General features: G+C 39.9%; 4 protein-coding genes and 1 long non-coding RNA gene across 15 annotated transcripts; 3 read left to right on the top strand and 2 right to left on the bottom strand.

The window, feature by feature from the left end:
• Nucleotides 1-250: 250 nt before the first annotated feature.
• On the bottom strand, nt 251-7,043 carry LOC135625583 (CAAX prenyl protease 2-like). 6 transcript variants are annotated; one of them, XR_010492122.1, is made up of 9 exons: nt 6,665-7,043; nt 6,537-6,599; nt 6,271-6,471; nt 4,428-4,539; nt 3,811-3,882; nt 3,612-3,674; nt 3,072-3,152; nt 1,193-1,519; nt 939-1,079 (listed from the first exon to the last, which is right to left on the bottom strand). XR_010492122.1 is itself a non-coding variant. In XM_065130573.1 (8 exons), the coding sequence occupies exons 1-8, from the start codon at nt 6,956-6,958 to the stop codon at nt 940-942; spliced, it is 966 nt and encodes a 321-aa protein (XP_064986645.1). In that variant the 5' UTR covers nt 6,959-7,043; the 3' UTR covers nt 254-939. The 6 variants fall into 6 exon arrangements, 5 of the variants coding, with proteins under 5 accessions (XP_064986647.1, XP_064986645.1, XP_064986646.1 ...); XM_065130573.1 differs by lacking the exon at nt 1,193-1,519 and having other exon boundaries at nt 254-1,019; XM_065130572.1 differs by lacking the exon at nt 1,193-1,519 and having other exon boundaries at nt 263-1,079.
• A 972-nt stretch (nt 7,044-8,015) lies between these two features.
• On the top strand, nt 8,016-11,060 carry LOC104000744 (uncharacterized). Of its 5 annotated transcripts, none has more exons than XM_065130667.1 (4): nt 8,062-8,222; nt 8,725-8,776; nt 8,903-9,481; nt 10,695-11,060. In XM_065130667.1, exons 3-4 carry the CDS (start codon nt 8,944-8,946, stop codon nt 10,871-10,873), a joined length of 717 nt encoding a protein of 238 aa, XP_064986739.1. In that variant the 5' UTR covers nt 8,062-8,222; nt 8,725-8,776; nt 8,903-8,943; the 3' UTR covers nt 10,874-11,060. The 5 variants fall into 5 exon arrangements, with proteins under 5 accessions (XP_064986738.1, XP_064986739.1, XP_009421137.2 ...); XM_065130668.1 differs by having other exon boundaries at nt 8,092-8,151; XM_065130666.1 differs by lacking the exon at nt 8,725-8,776 and having other exon boundaries at nt 8,016-8,151.
• Nucleotides 11,061-11,640: 580 nt separating this feature from the next.
• LOC104000746 (22.0 kDa class IV heat shock protein) lies at nt 11,641-12,719 on the top strand. Of its 2 annotated transcripts, XR_010492182.1 has the most exons (3): nt 11,690-12,080; nt 12,173-12,557; nt 12,642-12,719. XR_010492182.1 is itself a non-coding variant. In XM_009422867.3 (2 exons), the coding sequence occupies exons 1-2, from the start codon at nt 11,828-11,830 to the stop codon at nt 12,493-12,495; spliced, it is 576 nt and encodes a 191-aa protein (XP_009421142.2). In that variant the 5' UTR covers nt 11,641-11,827; the 3' UTR covers nt 12,496-12,653. The 2 variants fall into 2 exon arrangements, 1 of the variants encoding a protein (XP_009421142.2); XM_009422867.3 differs by having other exon boundaries at nt 11,641-12,080; nt 12,173-12,653.
• A 1,927-nt stretch (nt 12,720-14,646) lies between these two features.
• On the bottom strand, nt 14,647-16,367 carry LOC108951557 (uncharacterized). The gene is made up of 2 exons (XR_001976027.2): nt 16,195-16,367; nt 14,647-15,490 (listed from the first exon to the last, which is right to left on the bottom strand). It is a non-coding gene; the product is annotated as an uncharacterized LOC108951557 (long non-coding RNA).
• A 1,463-nt stretch (nt 16,368-17,830) lies between these two features.
• Nucleotides 17,831-20,324, top strand: LOC104000747 (zinc-finger homeodomain protein 4-like). Its single transcript, XM_009422868.3, has 2 exons — nt 17,831-18,315; nt 19,030-20,324. Exon 2 carries the CDS (start codon nt 19,109-19,111, stop codon nt 19,955-19,957), a length of 849 nt encoding a protein of 282 aa, XP_009421143.1. The 5' UTR covers nt 17,831-18,315; nt 19,030-19,108; the 3' UTR covers nt 19,958-20,324.
• The last annotated feature ends 1,446 nt before the right edge of the window (nt 20,325-21,770 follow it).

The following is a 21,770-nucleotide window of genomic DNA, read 5'->3' as shown; positions in this document are numbered from 1 at the left end:
ATCCCCACCATAACGTGACCCATGCTCAATCTCCTCTCCGCCGCCCGCCCGCCTCCATGCCTCTATTTGCTCGCTTGCTTATATTCCCACACATGCATGATTCCTATGCCTGCCACCATGAGTGTGTCTATCAGCCAGCCAGAGAGAGAGAAGAGAGAGAGAGAGAAGAACGTTCCACCAATGCCCATCTTGCATCCCATAGAAACCCCACGCCCCACCACCAGAAGGCCACCAAGCAGCTTCTTCTTCTTCTTCTTCTTCTTCTTCTTCTTCTTCTTATCTTGTTTTATCGAAGACCCACAACCCAAAAGGTTATCACTTTGGTAGGAAAAATCAACTTATTTAACAATACCATTTTTTTTTCCTGGTCTCCTACCTTCTATTGAGCAATGTTAGATTGTCTATGTCTTCAGGTAGTAGTTACCATATGATAGCATTCTAGATTAAGACAATAGCATAATCTGCAAAGTATCAATAACATATTGTGCAAAAACAATTCAAAAAATGAGCATACTCGACATTAATAGAAGTGACATAGCAACAAAAGGATGGTTGTTCAATTTAAAATTTTAGTTGAATTATTTACTGCTTTATCTTGCTTACAGTTATTCCCATTAACTACCACTAACATGATTGTTCAAACAACGATTCATTCAGGGGAAGTACTTAAAGAAAGGGGATTTAACCTAAGATGCTTTTTTGAATGAAGATCATTATTAACCCAGTCATACCATGTAGCATAGGAATTGGACAGGAATCAATATCAGGAAAAACAATGTAGAATACATGTAAAACAAACATACCTAAAAAACACTAAATTTTCATTAACAGAAGTAAAAACCAAAAGGAAACAACTTTCCTGCTGTCTGATTCAAGTCGATGAGGGCTCTTGAGCTTCTCTATCGTGTTGTGACTTTCTTCTGTTGCTACCATCCAACTTCAGTACCAACTCCAACTACAATATCGGTGCCAACAGCTACAGCCTTCTCTCATATCATTGTACAGTCCTGGTCGTGTGGCTGGAAATAGAAGATATAAGAAACTGACCACACCAGCTGCAGCAGCTACAGTTGTTGTCCCTGTAAGTTCAAATATAGGCTATCTACCTTAATTTAACAAACACAATGTATCTTAATCTAACAAGCAAACATGAAAATCCAAACGAATTAACACTGCAAACACATGGTTGTACATGCCCACACGGTTGAGGAGGGCAGCAGGCTTGGCTTCAATGTCAGCCAGTGTGAGGGCCTCAGGCGCTGGGTTGCGATGAGCTGATCATGGGTTGTATCAAGCCTTTATGGGTTGCCTGCACCAAGCCGAGCCACAGGTTGAGATCCAAGCCACGCCAACCTCGGGCTGAGTTGATCCCAAGCCAGGTCTTGCGCAAGTCTATTGAGCCAGCCTGCTAGGTGTTGCAGCACATCTATGCGGGTTAGTGGGCTCAATGCTCAGGTGCATGCCATAGGCTGAGCCTGAGCTCGACTCGGGCTACGTCGATCCAGTTCGACTGGTCAGTCTAGTTCAGGTTGAACTCAAGTCAAACCTCTATATTCAATTTTAATTTTTCCCCTTTTAATACAACATGAAATCGATAAATGTAATGATATGATCTAATTCAATACAACATGAAATTCTAATGAAATGGACAATAAGCAAATTCATTAAGTAAACATGCTAAATTAAATAATTAAGATGTTGCAAAATGATTAAATCCACATAAATATTAATGGCATAATTTCCATAAAAAATATTACATAAATCAACATGCTAAACTTAATAATTAATATATTGTAATATAATTAAATCCACTAAAATATAAGGAACATGAACTATAATTGATTAATAATGAATCAAAATCAAACTAATATGAATGAGATTCTCATGTATCATAGTCTCTAAAAATATAATACTTTAAGATCTTTTTTTTTCAGAAATGCTAGCAACTCAAATATAAATAAAAACTTTAAACTAAAAAAAGTGGAGGACCTACGTTCCTTCAGGATTGAGGTCCCTCTCCTCCCTCTAACCCCTCCTGCTGTTAGGCTTCTCTTGACTCATTGATGAATAAGAGAGGAAGGGGCATTCCCCTCAAGATACACAAAATATTTTATCTTTGGATTAATTAATTAATTAGTTTTCTAGCTAGACCACACAATTACAGAAGAAAATTTCAAATCTTTATTAACTTTCATTTATTATATAACACAAACAAGGAAACAAATCAATTCAAATAAAATAAAACTCTAATTATGGTAATTTTTAATCTGAGGAGGAGCAGAAAATTCTTGGTCGTTACAATGAACTTCTCTTATCCGGTGCAATGGATTTAGGAACCTGTTGGAATTGGAGCCCACAGGATTAGTTTATTAAGTGGCCCTACTTTTGAGAATTTAGATGAATAAAACTAGTGTAGTGCATCAGAAGCATAATTTTTTTATAGGGATTGTTATATCTAATTGGAGATATGATCAAAATGAGATATATTACTAAGAGATATTGGAGGATGTATTCATATTTGAAAAATAGGTATATTATCTAGATATTAGAGGATATAATCATATTCAACTTGCTCTCAAAAGGAAAAAAATGATAAATTACATCCGTTAGCCTCATGTAGGTAAATCCAAATATTAGCTCATATCCGACGTGTCACTAAGTTAGGGCATTTCATTCTCCCCAGCCCTCTAGTGTCATCTACGGATAGACCTTTCCTGTTTGAATCTCTCACCATTCCCCAATACAAGATCGGATACTGATCCATCAACTTCATTGAGTCCGAACCACTGACCCAAAATATTTAAGACGAAAGCAACAATAGAACACCCATCAGCCTCTTGTAAGTCAATTTAATATTAGTCTACATCCAATGTGAGACTAAATTGGGGTGTTAAAGTGGAAAGATACACCACCACAATAGAAAAATCCAACTGAAAATCTGAAATAAGGATACTTAGATAAGTGCTATTATACTCCTGAGGAATTACAAAGCTAGTAATTGCAAGGTCAAATTTTGTTGAACTAGAAGCAATAAATTTGACTGTGAAATCATTTTAACTGAGTGGACAAACCTTTTGTCCTTGGAGATGACAACAATGGCAGACCCATCACATTACAAAAAACATGGGCCACAATAGGAGATATTAAGTTCCCTGTATATGACCAAACAGATTAATTCATGTCAGCAAAAGTATCCAATAATATCTATAGATTCATATCTACCAGAGCATGGACCAACTACAAAAAAATTACATACTGTGGGTGTTCATATTTGATCGTTTTTCCAATTACTAGAAACTTGATTTCCAATAAGATTATAAGCTGTCACTTCTAGTGAAGTTTTTTTTTTTTAATTGTCAGGTCCTGCATTTATTTATGCCAATGTTATTGGACTACAGAAAACTTTCATCTATAATAAACATCCATCAAGGAGCAACCACACTGTCACCAGTCTTACAGTGGCTACAAACATTGTTTCAGATATAATTATAACAAAAAACAACAAAAGCCCACACAAAAGAAGTTTCTACATCCAAATAATTTTCTAAAGAGTAGAGTACTAAAGAGAAGGCATCATATTTGATGTAATAACATATTCAACGTGCACAAACCTGTTTGAATGAAGAGAAAAGACGCATACCACCCAAATATCACAGTATAACCAAGCTGGAAGCCTAGCAAGAATGAAACAGCAATTTAAGATTGCAATTGCATAAAAAGTCTTGGAGTAGAAAAATGTTAACAGTTATTTTTTTTCATGACTTAAAAGAACAAGTGGAAGACATATCAGCATTAGGATAAAAGAAGTACCTACAATCAGGAAAGCCTTCATAAATCTGTATCTTTGCTGGTAGTAGAGCTCCAAAAAATGATTTAAGTGTGCTGAAACAAAAGAAGAGATGGGAAAAAGATGGATAATAAAATTCCAAGATCACTCAAAGAAGAAATGCTATATTGCATGAATGATGGAACTACTGTCGCAAAAATACTAAAAGTCTAGAACTTGAAGTGGGTTTGTTTATCAAGATCATAAATAAGAAATGTTATGTTGCATGATTGATGGAACTACTGCCAATGAAATATTACAAGTCTACTGCCAAAGAAATAAGAAATGTTGCGTTTATCAAGATCACTCAAAGAGTTTCTGATACAGCCACTTGCTATTATCATATCCAACAAATTTGAAGAAAGAAGAATGGTAAGGATACATTGAACTTACAATATAAACATGCATAGAAATTGGTAAATGCAATCTAAAGTTATGGGTGGAGACAGAATTTTTTTTTGCAAAAACATCTTACATTAATAATTAATACATCCAAAGATTAGTTTGCTTCATGTATGAATTGAGAATAAATTTACAAACCCATAGTAAAACTCAAAAGCAATACAAAGTTGAGAAACTAGAGAGATCAGCATCTACTTACCTAAACTGAAGAAAACCGGACTGAAAAATATGATACTGCTAGTTCCAAATCCTCCACAAAGGAGCAGTGGTATCATACAGGCCCTGAAAACAAGCTCTTCAGTAAATGGTGCCTGTCCATAGAAATTACTTGTCAGTTTATCTCACAAAGAAAAAATTGCTACACTTCTAAACAAAGGCAAAGAGGAAAAGAAAAAAAAAAATCTTGTACACAAGACAATAATAAACTATTAATCAAAAGTTTCAGATAGACTTGGATGATTTATTTCTAAACCCAGCTGAATTATCACGTTGCCTCAAAGAATACAAACCACTTACTATGGTGTGATGAGAAAATTACCATTGGTTAAAAACAGGGACTGCCTACAGATTCAGCTTCTAGCATATCAAACTTCCATTCTCTTAACATTAGGTATTCTATTTCAAACTACCTAAATGTATAGATCCCAACAAAAGGCTCGAACCTCAATTATTGCATACACGAGGGAATAAATCAATATTTGTGAAGCTAAGAAAGAACCACCCTTTATCAGTCACAAGAAGCAATTAATAACTGAAAAATTATCTAAGATAATGTCCCAAACAATTATGTCAAGTCATCCAATAAGTCAATCACCAAAAATATCAAACCAAAGCAATAGGCATATCACATTCTGATTTGAACTAATTACCTTTAATATCTCCTAGTGATGCTTTATCTTTCATTGTATAAGAACTTGGAAAAAAGAAATGCACCTCCAAGATAAATGGAAAGTATTAAGACTTTAATCACTTGTAAGAGTGTTTTTTGTAAACTTGTCTAATTAGCATAATATTAAGAATTTTTTTTTAAAAGTTGAAGTAGAATGCAGGCGATTGGGTACTGTATAATGGATATGGAAAATGTGTGCATACGTGAGCTCCAATTAAAAAAAACATAGACAATAAATAAAATAAAGTATGAAAACAATTTAAGGTTATTGCCCTATTATTCATAGGCTTCAAATTTCAAACCAATTCATCATCCCATTCTCCCTAGTTCATGACATTTATGTCATGTTAAATTCTCATGAACGGTACCATCAAACAAAAAAGATATATCTCACCAAAAAAAAAAAAAACAATCAGTAAAATAGGATACCTTAGCAACACTACTGAAAATTGTAAATCATGGAGGAAGAATTGTCACATTGGCAAGTGGGTCAAAACATATATGGTTTGAAGTTTGAACAATCCGAATTTTCTATCTATTTTGGTTGCACCAAGTCTCTTGATCAATGTGGCAAAAGAGTGGAAAGATTAGTTTGTTTGTGAACTGAAGAATCTTCTTATGACACTGTTTAGTGTAAATTAATTTCAGATGATAAGGAAAAATAGAGGAGATGATAAAGGAGAGATAATTGGAGGCTGCTTGTTTGCTCTCCCAACAATCTGTAGCATCAAAAAGAAAAAAAATTAATGCTTGCTGCCATCAAGCAAATTAATTCTGCATCAAACGTTATTTGCATATAATCTGTTGACCAGCACCCTATGTCATACGTAGTTATAGCCAACCACTATTCCTACTCTAACTAGGTGTCAGTTGGATTCTTATTTCTTTCAACTTATTCTTTGAATAAACTCCTAATCCTTCTGGAACTCTTTCACTTAGTGATTAAAGAGTCTGAAAAGAGATACATTGAAATAAGACTCTACCTGGGTAAACTAAAATTGGATGTCAAGAATATCAAACGTGACCCTGGGTTGCACATGTGTCTTACAGTTATAGAAACCTATAATTTACATAATTCAGTCGATTAGAATCTAGTAAAAAAAATGGATACATGTTACGAAGCATATATATCCAGGGAAAGAAGTGCGCTTACCACCACATAATTACGCCAAGCCATCACATTTCGGGCATATGCACACACCCAATCTGTACACCCTTGTCCACAGATTCCATCTTCCCCGTAAGAATTTTCGCTCCTTTCTGTTGATGCACTAATCAGCTTCCATGACCTCGACACGAATGACCCGGCATACAGGAAGGATGTCAGTAGCAGAGGAAAGGTCACAGCTTGCCACTGCACAATCCCCACCATTAAGCTTGCAATGTTAGAAAATCTCCAAAAAAAACTCGATAACTTACCAAGTGATCTCTCCTGATACCTAGAACACCGAGGATAGATGGCAAATCGTCAAGTTTCCCGAGCTGATAAAAAAGCCATATTTGAGTCCCTGGGATTCGAGGAGGAGATGAAGCGACAAGCGGCTTACTCCGAGGAGGAGGCCGCAGGCAAGCACAGAGGCGGCGGAGGAGACAGCCGCGCAGGCGAACCGCCGGATCATGAAGCTATCGAGCGATGCCGGTGGAGGGAGGCGAAGGATCAGGGTCGGGGAGTAGAGGATCGCGACGTAGAAGAACGCCATGGCCGCACATGCGGCCACCGCCACCGTCCCCGAAACCCGGGCCGCTGCCTCCATCGCCGAGGGATCGCAGATCCGGGGCTCTTCCAACGTCGATGAGGAGTAGGAGGAAACCATGGCGATCGATGGGAACAAGGACAACATCTGCTTCGGGCGGAAGCCCCACGAACCCACATGGAGGCAGAAAAGCCGCCTCCGCCCTCGTTTGCTTCTTTTCTTTTCATTTCATTTCATCCCTCCAAATGATTTCGAATTTTCGTTTTGGTGAGACATTAACATCCACTTAAAAAGAGCGAGGGTCTATATTAATATTGAAATATATACTTATAGTTAATTTGTTGGTATTAAAAATAATTTAAATCTAACTAGCGTCATCTACAAAGTAGCTAAATATTATGCTTAATGAGAAACTAATACAATTGTAATAATCTTCATAAATAACTATTTATGTACAGTGCTTTTGATAATTCATTATTTAAAACGAATTAATTACATATTATCTCTGATAATTAATTATATTTAGTATCTGGATCTTTATATTTGTTATATTTTTAAAAGTTATATTAAAATTTTTATATTTATAAAAATAAAATATTTAGTTTTATTTCTCTTTACGATGTTGATTTTGTTGACGAAAATATCGTAGAGTTTACGTATCATTTGGTTTATCATTAAATACGCATGATATTTTTCTTGAATAGAATCGATGACGTAATGATAAATAAGATTAAATATTTTATATTCGTAAATATAAAAAAATTAATATAATTTTTAAAAATATAAGGATTATGATATTAAAAATAATTATTTATATAAATAATATGTAATTAGCTTTGTTAAAAGCTGACCCGACACCACATGCACTCCAATTACATGTACGCAACATTATATCAGAATTATTATTCTCGTATAAATTCGTATTTTGTTCATGTATCGAAACTATTATCATTTTATAAATTTATTTATTTATTATACATGCAGCACAATCGGTCCGGTCCAAACAGAAAAGAACTGCTCCCGGCCTAGAGTTGAACCGGGAGGATCGTATGCAAACGATGAAACCATACAGAATATCCTAACTGAAGCTTATTTCGACACGTAAACCATCAGCAAACTGCTCGGGCACGTGTCATAAGACCGCTGCTAATCTAAGTTGTCTCTAGGACGTGGTTCTGCACGTTAATCAGAAGGATCCCTTGGTCGCTGGGCAAATGAAAAGATGCAAAGCGAGCTTGTGGACTTCGTTTCTAATGGCGATCCACTCCCCTCGGCGCTCAAATATGGGGTGAGGGGTTCCCCTTCTCCTCCTGCTCCGCCCCCTCCTCCTCGGCTTGTAGGTTTGTTGCTTCTTTCCTGTCCGTATCTCTCGTCGGCCTTTCAATCGCCTGCTCTCGCGCTGTCATCAAAGGTCGGGCCTCGGCCTCAATTGCTTTTGAAAGTAATCGGGATCCTCTTTCACTTCTTTGTTGGTTACCTCCCTTTTCGGATTTGAACTTGTTTTAGGTTTTTCCAAAAGAAAAATAGTTACTTTTTTTGGTAATAAGCAAGTAGCTTGATCTGATTGAGTAGATTCGATTACAAAGTTGACTGCTTGAAATGAGAATGATTGTAGTACGATCAGGATGATTTTTGGATTGGACTTTTGAGTTTGGATGTTTGTAAGAAACCACTGAGTGCTGCTTTAACCTGAGCTGTAGGACTGGGTATCTTTCTTATGCTTCAGTGGGTTTCGTACATTAAAACAGATTTCTATTTTCGAAGTCCCAATTTTTCTACAATAGTCATTTACAAGATCTTCTAATAGAACGTGTGAAGATGTCATATAATGTATCTTAACAATGAAGGCTTTTGATTGTGGAGATCTTGTTCGTGTTGGTTATCTCTAATTGCTGCAATCTTGCTATTTTTAGGCAAGAAAGCCTTACATTTACAGTAATTCATCTCGTAAACCTAGTTAGTCAGGTATAAAATTCATTTGCTGATTCCTTCGATCTGTGTTTTTCAATAGTATATATGTTATTTTTCTTCTTTTTGAGAAAAATTGCATCATGTAATTTTCATTCAAATTTACATCCACTTTTGGCTCAGGTAAAAAATTAGAAACATTTTTTCCTTAAAGAAAAGAAATAATGGGGATATCGAAGGTTGTCGGATGTGCGGCAACAGTTCTCTTCTCAGCAGCTATCTACCTCAAGAAATCTGGATTTACTTACATGCCAATACCTCTCTTAGTTGGTGCTTTGGTTGGGTATTTGGTCTCCATTGCATCTCATCCATCCATAAATTTGCCATCGCTCTTGGGAAAGAGATCTGATGGAAGTTTCCCTCTCTGGGCAAAGTTTATTTTCGGCCCATATCTAGTGTCTGTTAGGTTATATGCTGTGCTCAAAAGGTTGAAGAGGAGGGAGTCATTGTACAATGAAGTTTCTGAAAATCTGTATGTTGGGGGTTGGCCTACTTCCCCAAGTCAGATGCCTCCTGGTGATCCTGTAGTAATCGATTGCACATGTGAATTACCGAAGGGCTCTTTTATTAACAAGGATGCATATTTTTGCATACCACTATGGGATTCAAGGTCCCCAAGTCCAGCACAGATTGAATCTGCGGTTCGTTGGGCATGCCAAAAGAGAGCTGAAAAGAAGCCAATTTACATTCATTGTGCAAATGGTAAGAATCCTCTCTACTTCCAGTTGGTTACTTTAGGCGATACTAATTTATTAATGGTTTTCTTTGGATTCTTTTTTATTTCCTTTTCTTAAGTTAATGTAGTTTGAGCCGAATTGTACTATTCAACTTTGTACCATAAAAGAAATGATAGAATTCAGCTGCATGCATCAAACTTGCATTGCCAGCTCACCAGGTGAACATTGTTATTTCAATTTGCAGTTTGGGGAAAGGATGAAAACAGCAGCTTACATTCTGAAGTGAATATGTTATATATAAATAAGATATCTCAGAAACCCAATATAAATGGTAGCCTTAATTTTCTGCTCGAGGAGCGTTTAAACTAGTTACAGCCTGAGCAAAATTTTGTGTAAGCATTTCTATATTCTAGTCCATGAAACATGTTGAAGAATGTCATTTTTCAAAGTGGCTTTTTAAGGATCTTTTAATAATTTGACATTTCATAAGTATCTTTCATGTAGGTCATTGAGTATCACTTTCCATTATGTAGATATTGCAGTATATATAAGTGGCATGTTACTTGGAAGCAACAAAAGGTTGTCTCAAATGTAGATCAAGAACTATCATTTGTTCCATTTAGGATTATTTTGCTGCATTTATCTTTCAGTGTGTGCTTGAAATATGCCAAATTATTTCTATAATTGCAGTAGCAATGCCAGTAGAGTATTTCCCAAAATTTACTGATGTCATTTCAGTCAAGAAAGATTTATTCTAAAAGTACAAAGTAGAACTATCTTCATGCTTAAAAATCACTGTGGTAGTCAGCACAAGTAGGTGTGTAACCATATAAGAAAATTGTTTGCATTGTGCATCATGGTGTTCTGCTGGCCATGACATCTGCCTATGCAAATTTTTTGGTTATTGCTAGTATGTGCCACAAAGCGACACTTCTTGTATATGCTCCATCTTCTTTACTATCTGTCCCAGATGTTGCGATGTCGATTGAAAGGAGTTTGTAACTGATCTAGAGTATTGAACATATTACAAGCTTTCTATCCTTTGCAAAGCCTAGAATACCATTAGTTTTATGAATATGTGCTATTTTTTTCATGCTCAACATTTCTATATACTATGCAGTATGCACAGCATTATACACTAAAAGTTTTTCTTCATTATTGCCTATTTGTTTGTTTGGAAGGTGTTTACGTTTCTCCTTTTATCTGTTCTTTCTGCTGATGATCCTTCAATGCAACAGGCCATGGCAGAAGTGTCTGTGTAATGTGTGCACTCCTAGTTGAATTAGGAGTGGCCGAAAGCTGGAAAGATGCTGAGAAGATGATCCGCGAGAAGCGTCCTTTCATTAGAATGAATTCTCATCATCGAAAAAACATGGAAGAATGGACGAAGCAGAGGGTTACATCAAAGAAAGGATAATTGGTTGTTAGTATAATCATTATTGTTAAAGTAAAAGAAGCCCTGCCAATTACGGCAACTTATACATCATTTGCAATGCAGGTCATGAAGTCTTTTGCTCATCTTTCTTTTCAACAATAATTTATTGGTTGACTCTGATACTGTAATAAATCTCTCCTGTTAATTCTAGACTACCATTCATGAGAAATTTGTGGTCAAAGTACTACGATTGCGATATGAGTAGTGACAGGTTTCGGGTTCCCTGTCACTACTTCGCAAGATCCCTTCCGCATCTTTCTTTGCAAGATCTTGTTATTTGTTACTATGATGGTGAAACTACTTGGAATTGTGATGCAATTTGCCCATGAAATCAAGAAATATGCTTCAAGATTAAAAATCCATTAATATTCGAAGTGGTGCTACTAGATTGAAAGGCTTTGCGATCCTCACCCAGAGGACACCAGAGATTAAAAGCCATAGATCTTATGTTTTAGAGCTGATTCTCCATATTGATCCTGGTTGAAGTAGCAAACTGGTTATTGGTTGCAGATCGTTGACTATGGTGTTCACAAGCTGAACAGAATAATGCTGGGTTAATATTCTCATAAGAAAGTGGGCAAAGATAAGTCTAGGAATACATATGTGATCCGAATCCGATTAGACAAATGGATCGGGTATACGTGTGTACATGAGAAAACCCGTTTCAAGCCACGCCGTGCATCCGCTTTCCACGCGCGAGAGAGCATTCCAGACCAACGCACACCGACGCCATCTTCTTCCTGAGACCACCAGAAGCTGCCAGAACCGGGAAGGGATGACTCTGGAAACGCCTCCTCCACTATAAATGGAAGCTCCATCCTATTCCAAGATCCAGATCAAGTGCGATCTCTGGAGTTCCTTGAAGCTACGCAGTGCTCACTTCTTCTTCTTCTTCTACGCATCATCTGAAAGAAACCATCTGATCACCGGCTCACAATGAGGCGCTCGCCGTTCCTTGTACTGTTCGTTTTCCTTTTCTTGGCCTCGTGTGCTGCGCCGGCAGCTAACGGGCTGATGCCGTATTCCGGGAGGCTGTGGGACATGATGATGCCCGCCGCCTACGACGATCCCTTCCGCATCCTGGAGCAGACACCCTTCACCGTCCCCAAGGCCGTGGACGCGCTCGCGCTCGCACGCGCTGACTGGAAGGAGACCCCCCACGCGCACGTCATCTCCCTCGACGTCCCAGGTTGGTTGCTTTAATCCTCGCGCTCCATCCGCTCCATTACTCGTCGTCGTCTTTGCATGCCGGTCCCTGACATGGCCGAGCTCTTCGCGCAGGGGTGAGGAGGGAAGACATCAAGGTAGAGGTGGAGGAGAATCGGGTGCTGAGGATAACGGGCGAGAGGAAGGGCGAGGAGGAGGAGGTGGAGGGCGAGAAGTGGCACCGGGCCGAGCGGATGGCCGGCAAGTTCTGGCGGCAGTTCCGGCTGCCGGCTAGCGCCGACGTGGACGCCGTGAAGGCCCACCTGGAGGACGGCGTGCTACGGGTGACAGTGCCGAAGCTCGTCGAGGGGACAAGGAGGCAGCCGAGGCTGATCAACATCGCGCAGGAGGCCGACAAGGGTGGCGAGGACATCAAGGCCTCCAAGGCTGTTGTGTGATCATCTTATATATCTACCTACCTATTTGATGTCGATGGTGTGACGCGTCACATTACTTATATGTATGCAAATAAATCTTTCATGAGTTCAAGAAATGCTATCACAAAAAGCTGTAATAATAATAAGATATATTGGAACTTTTGTAGGGTTTGCTGACAAGAGGAAGAAAAGAAATGTGGACCTTTGGAGTGCTTTGAGAATAAGAATTCATTCCTTTTCCTGTCTTTCGTCAAGTCCAGAGATAAGGGAGATGGAATCATGCTTCCTTTGATCTTATCACCATGACACAACATAGCTGCTTTACCGATCGAAGACAGAACTATAGGTGGTGGGAATCTCCACACGGCCAAGTCTCCATGCTTCTTCTCTTTTTCCGCTTCGAAGCTAGCAAAAAGTAGTCGGAGAAGACAACATAACTGCACCCAAGCGAAGTCAACTTCGCCAACTAAGATGTAGGGTATGGAAGCTGGTTGATCGAGAGAGCTTAGGATTTGGTGATCCACTTGATAATGATGTCCAAGCTTTCACTTCGAATCATGAAGCACTCGCAATTAATGGCTTAGGCACAGTGAGAATTCTTCTTGCCATTCCTCAAGCTTGTTCCTGAAGATGAATGATTTATAAGTCGAAATCAAACAAATCGGAGATCGATTTGGCTACTTGATTTGCCTTCGCTTTTTATCATATCCTAAAAAGCACATTTCGTCGAGAAATCTTACAATCCAAATCCAAAGATCTTAAACTCCACATAGGAAACACTCATATGTTAGTCAAAGTCCTCGAATTCCTCCGGTCAGCAAGGATTTCAAATACACATTATCGAAATTTTATGTACCCTTTTATCATCCAAATAAAAATCTTGACAAACCAAAGACATGGATATATAATATGATCGAGAATGATAGATTAATATTTTATTTGCTTGTTTTGATGTTTAATGATGCAAAAGAAGCCGTCCAAGACTTTAAATATGACACCAAGAAAATTAAAGTTTTGAGTTGGGCTTTTTAGATTTTATTTTGTTTTGAACACATCTCAAAGCAGCAGAATCGATCATCGTGTTATCCTTTGCGTCCTGAGATGGTGGTCTTTTAGAGAGAGAGAGAGAGAGAGAGAGAGAGAGAATCGTTTTGCTCCTGCAATTGGGTTCTGCGAGAGAGAACAGGGGGGAACTTGACTGCTCATGCGACCCACGGAGCTCTGACACAGAGGACTGAGACGAAATCACGGGGCAGTGTCGGTGGTGCTGTCTCTGATGAAGATTCTTGCGGAAGCAAGTGACCCGCCCCTGCCTCCTCCTCGTCATCATCCTCCTCCCTTTGCTTTCCCCTAATCCCCTTCCCCTCTGCTCTCACCCACTGCAACGAAGTACACCACTCCATCGCTCTCCTTTGCTCCCCTGTCCCATACCATCACTCCGGTTGCTCTCGCAGCTACCGCCACGATCCGTGTGTTTCACCAACACGCTTCCACTGCTTTTTGTACTTTGGACGAGACGTGGCACTGTAAAAGTGTCTCGGCATTATGATGGACATAATGCAAACATCTCCAATTTCTGTGAATAGTGATCTGTTGCAAAAGTTGCAGACACTCCCGCTTCTTAATCTTATCGTCTAAGGTCTTTGGTGCTATATAACGTTGGATGATCTTTACCGAGAAGAAGAATACTTTTTCTTTTGCCTGTAGGAAGGTGAATTATAATTGTGGCCAAGACTTTTGGAGCCGACACTCATTGCATTGCCATTCCCGGAAACCTTCAAAGAACACTCAAACCCCATTTGCATGTGTTTTTTGCAGTGTAGAGTTGGGTTCGAATGATTTCACAGCAGCTCATGACATTGGCAGAATAGTTCATGCGAGAGCAAAAGAAGCCAAGTTCATGAAGACCATTTGCCAGTGAAGTAGTGAACCAGGAAGTGGTGGGAAGATTACAATCCAAGGAAACCCAGTAGTAGTAGTACTCTTTGACTCATTACACTGGATGAGAGGGAGGGGAATGGGAGAGTGCTCGAGTTAGTGTGGGCTAGAATCATGACTCCTGGCAGCGGCCTTCATGTTTGAGATAAGCAAATGTGGAAGAGAACATGAAGCTTTCTTGATGAGTATGATTGCAAGCTTCTGTTGCTCATGTCAGAGATTGGAAATTCTGTGTGCCTGGTGGTCGCTTTTGATTCATTTCTTTAACATGCAGCATGATACTTGTGTTGAGAAGTGGAACCTACTGAAACCAAGATTTTTACCATGATGGATTTTCTTGGTTTTACATGGATCCATAAAGAACATTAGGTTGCTTCCTTGCAGCTTTGTCTTCCTGCAAATGACTTGTGGCTGAAGCTTTTAGGAGACGCTTAGATGAGTCAGTGGACGACATGTAGAATTCCACCAAACGGAACGGGGATTGTTGAATGGGCTTATGATAACTGCTATCCTAAGACGCATGCCAAAGCAATTCCAGTGGCAGGAGTAATACTTGTTTAATGGCACCTGCGCACATCCATTAAGCTTCAACGCACCTTCAAATCACAATTCTAAGTGCCTTAGTTTCTCTTCAAGATAAGGAAAAGCTTTCCGAAAGCTCGGTGTGCGTCTATTTCCTCCCTTCCAAGCAACCTCTGCAGCTCCTCGGTGCACTTGCGAGCAGACCTTTTCATTGTATTAGTTGTGTTACAGGTTGTGGTTTGCTTAGTGAGCTTCCTCTGCAACGGACACCGCCGTCCCTGGTTAAAGGGCTCTCAGCTCCAAGAAGAAGAAGAAGAAGAAGTGAAAGTTCTAACTCGAAATCATAACTCCTCCTTCAAGCTTGAATTCATGGTCACACTGCACTTCCGCAGAGTTCTTTGATGCAGGTGGATCGACAAAACCACACTAATCAGCTTCATTTCAGCAAGCATCAGCAGAACTCTGTTCTACTCATGGTGTTGTCACTTGGCACATCAATGGAATTGCACCACAGTTGTCACTGGACTTGGAATTGCTTTACTTCTTTCTCCATTGTCTGGTTCATGCAACAAAAAAAAAAAGAGAAGGTTCCACTAATCAAACAAAAGGAATGCGGATTCACATTTGCTTTACTCAAAGGGAAAAGAGAAAATTCTATCAACAAAGGAGAAACAGGGAGAAAGAGGCACAGCCCTCCAGCATCCAATGCCCAACCCCCATTTCGAAGAAGACGACATAATCAAATCAAAGAGAAAAACAAGAAAAGGAAAAATAAATTTGGGGAAGAAGCCTGAAATGGATAGATAATTCAGGATAATCTTCCTCTATTCCAGTCCATTAAAATGATTGTGGTCCACTTTTTCGAAATATACGAGTGTGGTCCATCAGGAGGTGGAACACCTGAGGAGTTGATTGCTCTATGCACATGATTAGCATGGAAACACTGGAACTGGACCTGTATCAATGAGATCTTATCATCTAACAAGTGTTCCAATCTTATCTGAAATTTTCTGCTAAAATGCTTTGAGCAGGAGGACCAATAAGTTGGATTGCCTGCATAATCAAAGCAGGATATGTTGCTAAACACACAGTTAAAATTCATACTATGCATTTGATTGAGTGTTTGACAAATCCATGATGGAAAGTATTTGGCTCTAGGAATGTGTACAGGGGACTTGGAGGATAAGGTACGTAATCCTACTGCATACACAAGGATAAAGGAAGGAAGGATACTACTGCTTTGAACACTGCCTCAGTAACCTGGAATTGGATAGGATGTGTTTGGCTGATAGATCCCAAGGTTGGATTGGGGAGGCTTTGGCTTTGCTTCTTGATCAGTGTGTCGTCAGATCCCATTTAATTTGCTGGCACAACTGTCCCTCTTCGGTATTAATTCCCCACCACATGCTCTCCCATCCTAATCCCACTCTCTCTCTCTCTCTCTCACGCGGAGAGAATAACGCATCCTTATTAATGGCAATCACAAAAGCTTGTGATTCATTGAATTGTCTGGATCACTCTGCTTGACCCTGTAGCCTGCTGTTTGAAGCTGATGTATGTATATATTAATGGAGTACATTTTTTAATGAATGTATTGTTATCACAAGTAAAACAGGAAAAAAAGGAAAGGCCAAAGAAGAGAGAGAGAGAGAGAGAGAGAGAGATGAGGAAAGGAGAGAGAAAAGATTGGGGAGGCAGGGGAAGAAGGTTCACAGTACAGAAAAGTCACTACCACACGTAACCACACAAGGCTTCCAAAGTATTGTCACAGTTTTTTACCATGTACTGCTCACATCCAGTTTGCCTTTCTTACTCTGCTGCATGAACGAGTAAAAGAGTTATTGAGATGTATTTAATGTTAATGCCACAACTAGAAACTGAAACCTAAGAGGAGATGAAACAAAAGGGAAGGGGGGAGGGAAAAACACAGGTGGAAAAGGAACTTTGGATGAGGCTAGATGGAATAAAGTGAGGGAGAGGCAAGAATAAAGTGATTTGAATCTAAGTTGTAAGTAGTGATTGATGATCCAACAGTCCTTTGTGAAGAAATTCCATTTAAAAGTTTTCATGTCTTCTTTCTCATGATAAATGTTCCAGGATCTCATCCTACACAAAAGAAAAATAGAAAAAGCATCTTATGATTGAGAACATTCCTTAAGCTCCAGAAGATGTTTGGACATGGAAAGCTCTAAAGATGATGCATCTTGCAGTCATTATTAGCCTTTAGGTTTGTTCTACCCTTTGTTCATTAGGAAGAAGCTAGTGAGAGCTTTTTGTGCATGGAGTCCAGTAAGTGATAAGAATTAAGTACTAGGACACAGAATCCAATTACTAGGCATTCTAATCTGATGCATGACAGGCAATTACCCAACAAAATGATGCTGCTAATCATAAACATGGGCTGAATTGACTCAAAGTCCCATCACACATGAATCATGTAATTAATCCATGGAAGAAAAGCCTAGAAAACCAATCATTACACCCTTGGAGATCTAGATTATCTCCTCTGGAGATCAACTAGGAAAGTTACTGATGCAACCTACTGAAATTAAATTGAATGGAATTGGATCTATCAGATGTGAGAAGATAAACTAGCCTGAGCATTTTGGTCCACTGAATCTGAGACAAGGTTCTGTCTTCTTTCTTTTTTTCTCTCTTCCTGTTTTTTTTTTTTTGAGATGTAGGACTTGGATGCAACCAAAGTCTTGTCATTTTAATTTGGCATGGGGGTGTTTTGGATTTTTAGAAGCTAAGTATGTTTGCTTTTCTTTTTCTTTTTCAAATTCATATGTGGGGACTGGTTCTGCTTCTCCCTCTTTCTGTGCCTCTCCTTCTCTGACACTGCAGTCCCCTCTCTCTCTCTCTCTCTCTCTCTCTCTCTCTCTCTCTCTCTCTTTCTCTCTCCATCTATCTTCTATGGCGTAAGCTTGATTCCTGATAGTGCAAGCAAAGCAAACATCCCACGCTTTACTTTTGTTTGGTCATAAGCTTCTAAAATTCTGTGTTTTTCCCTCTTTGTCCTGTAAAATTTCTTCTTCTTCATCCTCTCTCTCTCTCTCTCTCTCTCTCTTCATCTTTTCCCAACCTTTATGCTCCCTCACTACTGCTATAAACCTCTTGTTTAGTCTCACACAACCGCAGCCCTTCTACCAAACCTCTCATTTTGTTTCTTCCTGATGCTCATCTTTGTTTACTCCCCTCCTCTCTAAGCTCTTCCTGTGAAACTTCTCATGGATAATACCAACAGGGAGTTCTTTGGATAATTCCATTTCTTCCTATGAGCCATGAACGTTGCCAAGAAGAGCTTACTTCTGGTTTAGCTTTGCGACTATTCTCCACCACCCTGCAGCCTGTTCCTCTCTCAGTTCACAGGAGAGAAAGGTGGGTTTTTGTAGTCTTGGCTTGCCCACCATTTTGGTTACATCTCTCCGATAATCTCACATAGATTTGCTATATTTTGTTCATCTCTTATGCTGTCCCTCTGAGGCAATGAAATAGGCATTTGAAACCCAGGATGAAGTTCTAGTTTCCACACACACAACAATGAGATCAATAGTTCTTGAATCTAAAGTCCACAAATTGACCTTCTTGAAAACCAAAATTCATGATTTATGTTCTCTAGCTAACAAAGACTCCTTGCTCTCATTGACCACTGTCCTTCTTTGGAACAGATCTACCACTAATTCTTGTGTGCTACAGATGAAATTTCTTACCAAGTCAAACTGCTCATTTCAAGTTCCTGTGATGCTTTGATGTATTTTCCTAGTGTTTGTGGAAAGAAAGCCCCAAAAATGTGGAATTTACTCTGTGTCCAGACTATGTTTTCTTTTTACTGTCTTCCACCACTCTTGGGTCTTCAATGTGGGGAAAGAGGTACAGGAGCAAGTACCAGTATAAGGTTGTATAGTGGTCTCGGAGCTAATTTTCCTGTTCCTTTCTACCGAGACTTCAGAAGGTGGACAAGTTGGTTCATTATTGTTTCATTTAGAGTCCCAAGGATCTCAGCCTTAAAAACCTTAGCTCATGCATTTGATCACTTGGGGTGGTCTGCTTCTAATTCCTTCTTGTCCTTGACCTTTTGCTTTTGGTGTGCAGGCCAAAAAAGAACAGTTAAAGGAAGAGGAAGAGAGAGCGCGGAGATTGAGAGAGAGAGAGAGAGAGAGAGAGAGAGAGGATGGATCTTTCTGGTCATGACGGGGATATCCCAATCCCAATCCCAATAACAAGCACTTATGTTGTTGGCCATGGTCCACCCCATGGCCACGGCATGACCCATGACACCTCTCCCCTCCACCACCGCTCCAGTGGCTCTTCCCCTCCTCCCGCTGCCGCTGCTGCTGCTCCTCCTCCCCCCCTCTCCGCAGCCACCACCGAGGACCACCACCACAGCACCAATCCGTACAGCACCAAGAAAGGGCTGGTGGTGAAGTACAGGGAGTGCCTCAAGAACCATGCAGCCGCCATTGGTGGGAATGCCACTGATGGTTGCGGTGAGTTCATGCCCAGCGGCGAGGAGGGGACTCTGGAAGCCTTGAAGTGCTCCGCCTGCAACTGCCACAGGAACTTCCACCGGAAAGAAGTAGAAGGGGAGTCCTCTTACGACTGCTACCACCCCTTCAAGGGACGGAAAGTAATAGGCCAGAGAGGCCTCCTGATCTCAGGGGCAGATCCATTTGGCTACAACCCCGGCAGCAACAGCCTCATTCCGAGGCCACCACCTCACATGATCATGCCCCTGGGTGCCATGCAGACATCTGAGTCCGATGAGATGGAGGGGGCGGGTGGTGGGATGATGGCGAGGCCACCCTTGGTGAAGAAGAGGTTCAGGACCAAGTTCACTGCAGAGCAGAAGGAGAAGATGCTTCACTTCGCAGAGAAGGCGGGCTGGCGGCTTCAGAAGCAGGAAGAGAGCGCGGTGCAGCAGTTCTGCCAGGAGATCGGGGTGAAGAGGAGAGTCCTCAAGGTGTGGATGCACAACAACAAGCACAACTTGGCCAAGAAGACCCCTCTCCAGCTCGAATGACTGCTGCAGCTGGCTCCCCTCTCACCGAGCCAAACTGTTCTTCTCTATTTGGTTTATGTCTCACACTTGGAATGTGGATGTTAGAGTTCTAATTGGGTGGTAGCATGCCACTGCCATGGTCCCTCGTACATGTCACTCTGGAGATCTTCTCTTTGACAGAGTCTTGAGGTAGGTGGTAGCATGACATAACCATCAACCCTTCCATATGCTGCTGTCCTGGGATTTCCTCTTGACATCTAAATTGACAAGGTGGTGTAAGTTGATTAGTTTGGCAGACAGAGTCATGTGTCTTTGTTTCTTTCTCCTCTTCCTTTTTCCAAGAAACCTGAGTTTACAGATCTTATGCATCTCTGGAATTTACTCTTCATTGTTTTCTCTCCCTTTCCATGTTTCCAAAGCAAAATGCAAATAAAGCTGTAGAAAATGAACAAGGGGGAGAAACACAAATGAACTCCATTTCGTTTCTCCTGTATTCCACGAAAAAGCATAGGGATGATATCAAGAGAATCTGCAGGTATATCCAAATCAAAGTAGATGGAGACACAGGTATAAAGCAGGTTCCTTGAGAACTGAAAGCATGATTACTGGTGATAAAGTCACCATTAGCCATGCCTTTTTGCTGCGATCATGACATCTTCTTTGTTCCTCAAACCACTTTATTTTCTATCACAGTTGAAAGGGCTCCACGGCTTGGTTTGCCCAAGGCATGAACTCGGCTGGCAAGACAACCAACCTTTCGTCAGGTAGCCACTTTGTAGCTCAAATCATATATTTTAGGAAAGTGGAACTATGAGGGAAGTTGATAATAAATAATTTGATAGTAAATAATTTGACAATCAATCTTTGTTCAGTTGGACACCATGGTATCACTGATGTATAAGAAAAGGGTCGAGTCATCACCCTTATTCAGCAATAACATCGGCAAGAAAATAATATGAAATAGAAGAAGTTAAGGCTATTATAAAAGATTCTCTAAATTAGTTAGGTATAAAAGTAAACTCCCATATCGACTTACGAGTCAAATCTTTATTTAAAAATTATCTTTTTATATTACAAACCTCGTAACGATTTGAGTGTCGAAAGGGTCGGATCGAGGAATTCCTTCCGACAATGACCTTTATATAAGAACATACTAAAGAGTTGGATTTCATCTTAGTCAAATATTAAGATCATCTCGAACACTCAAAAGTCACCCAAGATCATAACAGGATTAGCCTTGTAGGATAACTATAGAGTTTCTTGGATAACCTCGTATCTTCAACTAAATCATGCTAACTCACGATTGATGGTACTCTAACTTACGATCACAAAAGTAAAAATATATTATGTGTTTGTCTATAGCTTGCCATTTGAAGAATATTTTATCGATTTCATTATACATAATTTTTTTTACATGATCACATCCCGAATTCGTCGGTTTGCTAAGATCGGACTTTTGACAACCTCGAATGTCATCCATTGTACATAACAAAGCTCAGATTACATCCGGAACGGAGTCTAATCTTTCATTAGATCATCATTCGTCCTAGAAATCGATGAACACATACTAGTTTCATATAGGCACCTCAAACGGAATCTGGAAGAAAAGTTTCAGGGATGACATGGCATATCACAATTTGCTGGATATTATGCCACGTAAAACCTGATGTTCTTCAGGGTGACTCGGTCCCATTTGGTAGTAGTGGTAGTTCCCAAGGATCCTTCTCCTCGGTTGCGGTTCACGTGGCTCAGTCCAAACAGAGGTAAGAAGAGGCTTAAACGTTTACTGAGCTAGTCCCCCATTATTAACCTTGGTGTTGCACACTAATAATGC

Source organism: Musa acuminata, chromosome BXJ2-10 (genome assembly GCF_036884655.1).
Source record: "Musa acuminata AAA Group cultivar baxijiao chromosome BXJ2-10, Cavendish_Baxijiao_AAA, whole genome shotgun sequence".
Classification (NCBI taxonomy): domain Eukaryota; kingdom Viridiplantae; phylum Streptophyta; class Magnoliopsida; order Zingiberales; family Musaceae; genus Musa; species Musa acuminata.
Note: the sequence above shows the minus strand (reverse complement) of the source record. Positions and strands in the feature narration are given on the sequence as shown.